The 10008-nt window shown below is 35.3% G+C and overlaps 1 protein-coding gene across 3 annotated transcripts; it reads right to left on the reverse strand.

Annotated features, from left to right (window-relative positions):
* Positions 1-3214: 3214 nt before the first annotated feature.
* LOC102591236 (uncharacterized) lies at positions 3215-8029 on the reverse strand. 3 transcript variants are annotated; one of them, XM_006350250.2, is made up of 3 exons: positions 7892-8029; positions 6901-7134; positions 3215-4670 (listed from the first exon to the last, which is right to left on the reverse strand). In XM_006350250.2, the coding sequence occupies exon 3, from the start codon at positions 4668-4670 to the stop codon at positions 3513-3515; it is 1158 nt and encodes a 385-aa protein (XP_006350312.1). In that variant the 5' UTR covers positions 6901-7134; positions 7892-8029; the 3' UTR covers positions 3215-3512. The 3 variants fall into 3 exon arrangements, with proteins under 3 accessions (XP_006350312.1, XP_006350310.1, XP_015165473.1); XM_006350248.2 differs by having other exon boundaries at positions 7850-8029; XM_015309987.1 differs by having other exon boundaries at positions 3215-4692; positions 7850-8029.
* Positions 8030-10008: the final 1979 nt, after the last annotated feature.

A 10008-nucleotide genomic window follows, 5' to 3' on the forward strand; every position in this document is an offset into this window, starting at 1 on the left:
CTAACTGTCTATTGAAGCCTCTAATATACTGAGATGGATGTTGGGACAGACCCCGCAACATCCTAATAAAACAAAACTAAGAGAACAAAATAACCGAGTCCTCCGAAATGCAAAGAGGATCACCACTGTCTCTAGAGTGCACATGCAGGCCAACTGGCATCAGTACATGGAATGTACGAGTATGCAAGATGGATAGCTAAACCACAACTTAAGCTTGAAAGGAGTACAAGAGAACACTTACCTTGGCTCTGTACGACTCATGAATAACTGAACTCAATATATAAAGCAATAAGACACATGCAATATATATAAAGCTTTTAAAACAATTTAAACAACTTAGTTCGTTAATGATTAAAGGAATAACAAACTCAACTTTACTTATATAAAAGTAATATAACTTTAGTGGGAGATTCTTTAACCGACAACCACCATTATGAGCCCTAGTGATGATACAATGTTTTACCTCACGTTGCCCAAGGACCATCCTATACCTTGCCGTGATATAGGACCTTACTTAACTTAGTGGATCCACTAGCTTAATCCTATGTGATCATCTAAAAGAATGACCTGTCAAGTCCCATGTTGGCTACATGGTTCTTATGGAGAGTTGAGTTAATATGAACTCGCGTCCCTAATTCGGTGCTCAATACTACTCCCAAAATTACTTTAGCTCATAAGTGTTTTAAACACAACTTTCTTTAGTTTGAGATAATTACTCAAAATCTAGCCCAAAGGCTCACTTGGAATCGATGTTCCTTTTTCTTGAAAACTAGCCCAAAGGCTCTCTTGAAAAACATAGCTCCTTTCTTACTTAAATGCAAAAACATTTAGAAACTTCTTTGGGAATACATAGTTCCCTAATAACTTTTGAGAAATGAACTCAACTTCAAACTCTTGACTTAACTAGAAACTCAATACTCTTTACTTAACTTGAAACTCAATACTCTTTACTTAACTTGAAACTTGAGCCTTACAACGAAGTTAAAACGTTCAATAAAGACTCTTGAAAAGCTTTAAAGACTCACTTGGACTTACTTCTTAACTTTGCTCGACTTGACTCTAACTTTTCTTTGACTTGATACTAACTCGCCTTGAATTAGATTATGGATTCAAGGCATAGGATCACACGTTTATGGATGAGTTCTCGACGTTTAAACGTACCTTGGAGTGTTGGAAACAACTAGGAAACATAGGTACATTACCAAGGAACATGCATGAGAAAGCATGAAAAGAAAGGGGAAACTTGGCCTCCTTGGCGCCCTGCAAGGCGCGGAGCGCCAGCCCTCGAAGCTCAGAAGGGGCCTGCTAGGCACGCCGCCCCAAGGGGGAAAGTTCAGAGCCCCTTCCCCAGAAAATCCGACTTTTCTCCCTCTTTTTACAACTCTAAACCATCCTAACTTCAAAGGTTTCAACCCCAACCACTAAGGATCATAAAATCCCTCAACATACAAGAGATTCAACTCAAAAACACAACCAAATCATGCCCCAAATCAACAAGGAACTCCAACAACATCAACAACACAACCAACAACTTCAACAACACAACCAATCTTTTCTTGAAAATAAAACAAGCTTGGCGTGTGGGGGAAATAACCAACCCAACACTATGGACTCACATACCTAGTAGGGATCATCCCCGACGATATCCACGATGATCTCTTTAACGAAACCTTGCTTGATCTTCTCCTTCTCCTCTTCTTCTCCTCTTCACTCTCAAACCCTCACTCTCACTCTTTAAAATAAGGAAGAACTGATCAAAAAATCAGTCTAACACACTAATATAACCAAAAGAATTGGTTAGGGAAAAGACCAAAATACCCTTACAATTTCCGGACGGATTTCCCTGCCAACTGCCCAACTTCCAAAGGGCATAACTCACTCATACGAACTCGGAATCGAGCAAACTTGGTGGCGATGGAAAGATCATTCCACGAACTTTACAACCATAACTGGAACTACACCTAAATCATCCTGAGCTAGAAGTTATGACTGCTCAAAGTTGGCCAAAAACTCACTTTTTTCCCATACTTAGCCAAATTTCCAGATTTTAAAATTCTTTCCAAAAATGAAAATTTCCAATTCTAAGCCTCTTCATAGCTATTCCAAAATTGCCGGATGTTACAACTTCACACAGACACAATGGGGAAAATAACTAAAGAAATTGTAGAGAGGATAGAAATGTACAAGAATACAAAAAGAGCACATAGATGTAGGAGTTTTTGGTAGAAATTATGTAATCAGATGTTGGTGTTGCTGAACACCATTCCTCACTATACCTTTAGAGCTAATGAGGTTTGAATGTTCTTAGTTTGTAAGTGGCTTTTATTAATGGTAATAATATATTTATATTGGTTGCCAAAAAAAAAAATGTAAAGCAACCTGTATCATAAATACAAATTGTATCACTCTATTCACTTTTAAATCTTCTCTTTTTCTTGAGGAATTCAAACATATATATAACAGATACATATGTAAGGCATCATGTATCTATGTTGGTGGACTCTACATGTGCATGATACATAGTTGTACAAAGAGAGAGAGGGACGAGAGAAGGCATGATACACAGAGAAGAATGATTAGAGAAGGAGAGATACACAAAGGGAGAGGAACAAGAGTCAAGAGAAGGAGTGATACACAAAAACACAAAGGGAGAGGAACAAGAGAAGCAAAGAGGAGAGCGAGAAAGGAGAAAGACGAGCAAGAGAGGGAGGTGAGCAAGTGTCGCACGGTTTAGTAGATATCATGAAAAGTATAGCTAAGTTTAGTTATTAAACCCCAAAGTGTCGTGGTTTGTGAATTTTTCTCTTAATTATTTTAAATAAATAGTCCTTTTAATGAAAATAAAAGATGTTGTCACGAGAAAAATACATTTAATAACTTCAATCATAAATATTTACTACTCTATCTTATAGTCCCTATATCCTTTTAATTGGTTCACTTAATTAACAATATATTAATTGAAACAATAAAGGTAGGTAAAAAAACGTAATAAGTAATTATTATTTTTTCTAAAATAAGTAATATTTTGAAACAAAATATATTGTCATGCATCACCTTAAATGGTGCTTTACTTAGCATCTATATGAACATTATTATTGAATATCCGATTGTTAAAGGAAAGAATTGTCAAGTATAAAGATTGGAATATTGGATGCTTGACTAGATGCAATTTCACTAACTACTTCCTTTATCTTCTCTTTTTTGGCAAAGATAATCAAAGCATAAAGAAATACACTGATGAAAATACAATATAAGATGAACAATGTTTCAGAGTTAGGAAATCAAAGACCAAATGGAAATTTTACATTCTGAAGCTACCACCCACAATCACAGGGACAACCTGTTTTCACCCTTTAAATTATTATATCTAACACACAAGTTTCTAAATTTTGTTAAGAATTGCACTCTTATCTTTCTGTAGCAAAGTGGAACACAAGAAACTTCCAATTGATCTTAGTGTAAACAGTCCCCTCCTGTACAGACCATTAATACAATCCCATGAATTAAGGGTCTTACTGCTGATCTTCATCTGACCTAGACCGCATCAACCGCCTGCGCCTTCTTGGATTATTAGACATATCACCACTCAATATGTTAAGATCAGGTTCACCCTCATCTTCATTATTGTCGTGGTCTTGTAGACCAAGTAGGTTTTCACCCCAAGGATACCGGCGCCTAGATAGAGGTCCAGTGGATCGACGGTGCCTTGACAAAGCTCTTGACCTGCCACCTCTTGCTTCAGATATTGGATCCATTGAGCCAATCATCTGAAACAAGAAAAAGGTACTCAACCATCTTCCGTTTGCGCCTGAGCCACGTTCCCTTTCGCCAGATAGCCTGTCGCCATTCTCAATCACATAATCTCCAAACACAACTGCACCAGGCATGGCAGAGCGAACAGCACTGACAATGTCATCGTACTCTCTCTGATTCTCAAGCCGTCTCCAAGCTCGCTGTCTTGAAGGATCAATATCAGCAGGGCGTGCTGTAGGGTGATCTCTCCTAGCATGCCGGCGCAATTCTCTGTAGTTACCGAGGAATGAACATGATTCACGAGAGCAACTTCTATGCTTCAAATTTAGATACTTTCTGGCTTCTTCCACTACCTTCCAACCTAAAACGTCTCCACGGCACATAGGACACTTCAATTTCAATATTGAGTCAGATGAGTTGTCTGCATTCGCTGTTTCATGACTACTTCCCCATACAGTAACAGCATCTGAAGTCTGTAGACCACCTTCCTGCATCTCCATGCGATTATCTCTGTTACTATTTCCATTTTCTTCTGATCCTCCAGGAAATGCACCAGTTGCTACAACTTCATTGGCAGGTATATCGTGATATCCGTGAACAACAGTACGATCACTTAAATTTTTCAGCTCCAAGTGTTCAGCGGGTGTCTCAACAGCAATATCCAGGTTCCCCTGTGTCATAATGGGAGGATTGTCCCTATTTTCGGCTTTGAGTTTTTTGAAACGATCCAGACAATTTGAATGCTTATAACTTGTATCACATATGTATGACCGGCATCCCTTATCATGAGAGCTACAAAGGAGAAGAACAGCATTGTGTGGATGATCCATGCATATAGGGCATGAAGCTCCATCCAATTCCTTGTACAGGACATGCATATCTACATCATTTGACATGCTTCGTTTCCTACTAGCCATCTACGTACACTATAAAGTGTTACTAAAAAACAATGGAACCATCAGATGATTCAGATCAATGCAACAGCTAGCAATATGGAAACAGCACATTTTGTAGTATGACAAACAGCAAACAAACTGTTTAAATACCACGACTCCTCAAGTTATAAAATTATATCATTGACAAGATTGTACAAACTAATGAACCTATCGATCACAAGCAATCTTCTTCGATAAGAAGCAAACATCCAATATGATAGAGCTGCAGCCTTCCTGCTCTACATTTACGATATAATTATTCCAGGGTGCTGGGAGGATTGACTTGCACTATCTAAGGTTCTTACACACTTCCCTTACTAGTAAAGGGCTGCTAGGTGTAGCTTCTTTTATATTCTCCTTTTCTGAGTTGACCTCCACCCTTGCACCCTCCATGCTATTATACTTCAACTAGGTGCCTTTGCTGAAGTGGATAACATCGCCAGAAGAAACAAAAAACACTGATGTAATTTGTTTAACCATAGCTAAGAAAAGGTGAAAGGAGGCCCTAAAGAAAGAATCTTTATATGAGTTTGAGGCTGAGAGAAAAGCATCCTGAACTATGAGGAGAAGCTCAGTTGATTAAGCCATGTAATGTCAAATATACCACAACCCGTCAATTCACAAACATTCTCTTCCATACCAACAAACCGGGCAATATATATAACATTACACACTCGCCATCACAACACACATCAAAAGAGAAAAGAAATAGCAGGGCACATGAATGTTGATACATGTTAAGAACATAGGGAAGATTCATGATCCTAAACTAACTATCCAACAACAAGGAGGCTCTTTCGAGTGTGTTTGCTATGGAGGAAAACATTTTTCAATTTTCTCATTCTGGTCGGTCAAAATGTTTGAAAATATTTTCTCTAGGAAAATAAGTACCTTAAAAATGAGGAAAAAGGGAAAACAAGTTGCATAAGTGGCATTCCAAGTTAATTGTCTTCTCCCCACCCGGCCCACCCACTCAACACCTCCAACTCCCACCCTTTGACCATCCCACCCTCCGCCACCCCCAAACACCCACTCCCCACACCGTCCCACCCTCATAGTGGTTTCTAGAGTACATATAAATGCTCTTGAGATAATATTTTTTTGCTTACTAGAAAATAAGTAAGAAATCCACTTGTTTTCCAAGAAAATATTTTCTAGGAAAACATTTTCCATCATACCACACATCCGTTATGTCTCCTCTGATACATTTAGACCTATAAGCACTCATTAACTTGGCTATTGCTTCTAACAACTACATCTAGATAACAAAACCAAGTTCGGGAATATACATGATCTGTAGTGCTAGTACCATGTGTCTAACAGATTTGTAGTTTCCAACAAGTTCTACATGCACCGATATTTCAAAGTCTCTTTTCCCACACTGTTCTTTCAGATGAGAATTTAGCATCTTTGGCACTACTATTGTCTAAACTGAAGGTAAGAAAAGGAAGTCATGATATGATAAACATTACCAATTCCTTAAAATCTTTGAACCTGCAACAGAAACAAAGATAGTACATCCACAGTATTTCAACTGAGTTAGAGTATAGGATCATCCATCAATCCATATAACTCAAGTGTTGTACCAGTGTGTATTTTAAGGTTTAAAAGAAAAGCTACTTCATTCTACGGTGTCTACAGGACCCTAGCAAACATGAAAAACTATCTCATGCATGCCAAAAGATAAATGTAGTGCATAATTGTCCATCTTATCAGAAGTACTCATTCTATTTCTCTTCCAAATCTACCAAACTTATTTTTTCTGTGTTGCACGGACTCTTTGAAAACGCCAACGTGAGTGTGTCGGATCCTCCAACAGAGTGCATTTCTGGAGGGTCCGACACGGGTATGGCAGCATATTCGGACTGTCCGAGCAACATAGTTTTTTGCCATCTCATTATTTTCTTTTCTTGTTGAGGAAATAGATTGCATTTTGGCTTCGTACATGATTAAGTTATCATGCCTTCCCACAAACCACTAACATCAAACAGTAATAGTCAGAAAATTTACAAGTTTACATTGGGACCAGATCCCAACAAATAGAAGAATGCATCAATGTGTGCTCTCAAATGAAGGGATACATGAACCAGAGATTGATATCTCCAAATTCACATCCATAAGCAAGACAGGTAAGAATAAAAAATTTATCATGACGCTTCTGGAGACAATAAACCAAAAAACCATATCTACGATTTCCGGTAAGCATACTCACCAAGAAATATACCAAGTCTCTTCTAGTGGTTCTTCTGATTCTTGCAACGTTGTAAGTACTACTGAATGAAATACTACAGGATCCTTGTGCCACTCTACAGTGCAATTAATGATAAACCTTCACGGGCAGTATTAATTTTCATTGGTGACAGTCCTAGAAATCTTGAGCATAAGTGTTGAATACAATGCAGTACTAGTCTATATCTTAGCCACAATCAGCCAGGAGTCCTAAAACCTGCAGTGAAGTATGAAAATATGATGGTAATGTGTATGATGTTCTTGTAAAATACAAAGCAGGAAAGAAAACGTTTGGCAGGACTCACATTAACGATGATTGAGAAGTAGATTTTATGAAAAATGACGGTAACTTAGTGAATTAGATAGTTATAATAGGGATCATTTTCACCGGGATTTATGAAAACTATAGCCCAGAACAAACATTATGCACAGATGCAAGATAACATTTAATTTGATTTCATCAGATTACTGACAAACAGCAAGTACACCGAAATATGAACGCATTTTCAACCATAAACCACCAACATCTAAAACCCCCAAAATGAAAAATAAAACATACCATGTTAATAATTCCCTCAAAGATCAAATTCTGTAGCAAATCAAGTAAAGCATATTTTACATTGATCCATTAATTTTGCAAACAAAAGATGATATTGAAATTTTTTTAAGCCCAATAGAAAATCCAAACCCCAACCCCAGCAGATAATATTACTGTTAATTGCTAAGAATAATTTAATAAATTCCAAATATTTACAATTAAAGAATATCATTAGATAAAAAAGATTGTGACTTTATAGATTCACGATCATTACAAAGTAGTTAGATACATATAGATCTGCATATAATCAAAAGGGCAAATTATGTATGATCAAGTTAGGTCAAGAAAAAAAAATTCCCCAAAATACAAATAATTAAAGGGGGCACGAAATTACAATCCAAGATGAAATTGGAGTTGGCCTAGCGTTTGTCCTTACGAGATTGATTGTTGATTTTTCTTCAAATCTATAATTAATCGGAAAAAAAAATTCAAAAAAATTGTATGATAATTATGAGAGGCGTCCAGTGAAAGAAGATTGAAGATAAAAAGGAACAGTTGTAGAAGATACCCAACTTCTGTATATATACAGAGGCGTTGACAAGAAAAAATAAATGAAAATACGTATATATCTTAGAATACATCCATGTTTAATATCCACATTACATCTTGTTTGGATGGTTGTTACCTATCGTATTATATTGTATTATTAGTTTAAATACAAATTCTGATCCTTTGCCTTGAACCAGCGGCACAAGAACACTTAGTGCTCTTCATGAGTACACCGTTAATTATATCATAGTTTCTGTCAATTTCTCAAGATAGTTATACATATATACACATGATTTTTTTTTTAAATTAACGGGTGCACATTCCCACTCATAAATGTGGGTCCGCCTCTGGGTAACAACCGATTTGGTGTGATCGCGTCGTTGCCTTATTATTTTCTTCTCATTTTATTTTATTTATTATTTAATAATCATATTTTATCTTTTAGCCTACTTTTTCATAGTAGCTCTGCCTGGTACCCTGCTTTTTCGTAAGTTTATTATTCAAATTATAAATATATGATATTATATAACGACGGAGAATAATATAATTTATCCAAATATTATATTTATTAAAACAATACAATATGATATAATACAACCCAATTTAATACAATATATCATAAAACAATCGTATAAAACACCGTTTAAATCATCCAATACATCACATCCTTTATCGGTAGAAATGATACTTTTATTCGAAGGTCTAAAGCTAAGGGTCATGAAAATTAAAATAAGAGAGAGAAAGGTGCAAACTCTCTTTGCGTGTAAGCTATTACCGGCGTGTACGTTGTCCACGAACCATTCAAAGTGCTTGGATTGGAGTATTCTGTATACACTTTTAATTAAACTTTGGCCTAGTTAATTTGATTAATTTTTAAAAATAAGTAACATTAGATTAACATAGTTTTTAAAAAACAAAAATCAAATATTTCAAAATGATACATGAAAAATATTAAAAATTATATTTAAAAAATTAAATATATTAAAATACTCATCAAAATCATATACTTTAGAATTTTAGAATGCAAAATACGCTGCATAAATTGATTAGATTAAAAAAAGTGAGATAAAAAGAAAACAAAACACTATTTATTTTTTAAAATAATTTGTTTCTGAAATACTGTAAAACTTAGTATTTTGAAAATATATTAATTTTATTTGATCAATCTACTTAAAACATATCTACACCAATATTATAGATACAATTTCAATTAAAACATACCTCTTTTAAAGTGTTTTCACGGTCAATTTTATAAAAAAAGAAAAAGATATATAAAAAGTTGTATTACATTCAATTTTATTCATTTCACCCTTAATCGGATTTATTTTTGTATTCTCAAATCTCATGTAATCGAAATCTTTGATGTACGGAAAAAGCGACTATTCTCCTCCTACTACCACCATGTGCGCCTGGAACAATGAAGTGTACATGTTTATCGCATTTCTTATAACACATAGTTTTGTTCTTGCAGCAAGACTTACATTTGAGTTATAGTTTCAAAGGCAAAACAATATATTGACTATTGGTTGAGTTCTCATTAATGTTTGTATCCAACTCACGTGAGTTACTAATTGAAATTATCAAGTTTTTTTTCACTTGCACAATTACTTTCAAGGTTTATTACTAAACAATCACGTTTTTCATACGTTAAAGACTATTTCGATTACATGATATAGATGGACTATAAATATCACTTTTTTGTATATTAATATCAAGCGTATTTTTTAGCCAAAAGATTGACGTCAAGAGTTTTTGGTGACCGAAAGATAGATGATGGGTAGTTTTGTACCAATTCAAATAGTTGAGGGGCATTTTGAGGCCCTTTTCCGTTTTATTTTTTATAACAATCTTTTAGGTCAATTTTCTTAAACAGCGCCCCATATCTTTCTATTGTTTTCATTCAATAAATTTATCATTTATTATTAATGTAATAAAGGATTCACACCTCTTCACCCAATTTTATACCTATTAAATTCTTTGAGAAAATGTATTGCTTCTTTATAT

The sequence above is a fragment of the Solanum tuberosum genome, unplaced genomic scaffold, assembly GCF_000226075.1.
Source record: "Solanum tuberosum cultivar DM 1-3 516 R44 unplaced genomic scaffold, SolTub_3.0 scf00115, whole genome shotgun sequence".
NCBI classification, from domain to species: domain Eukaryota; kingdom Viridiplantae; phylum Streptophyta; class Magnoliopsida; order Solanales; family Solanaceae; genus Solanum; species Solanum tuberosum.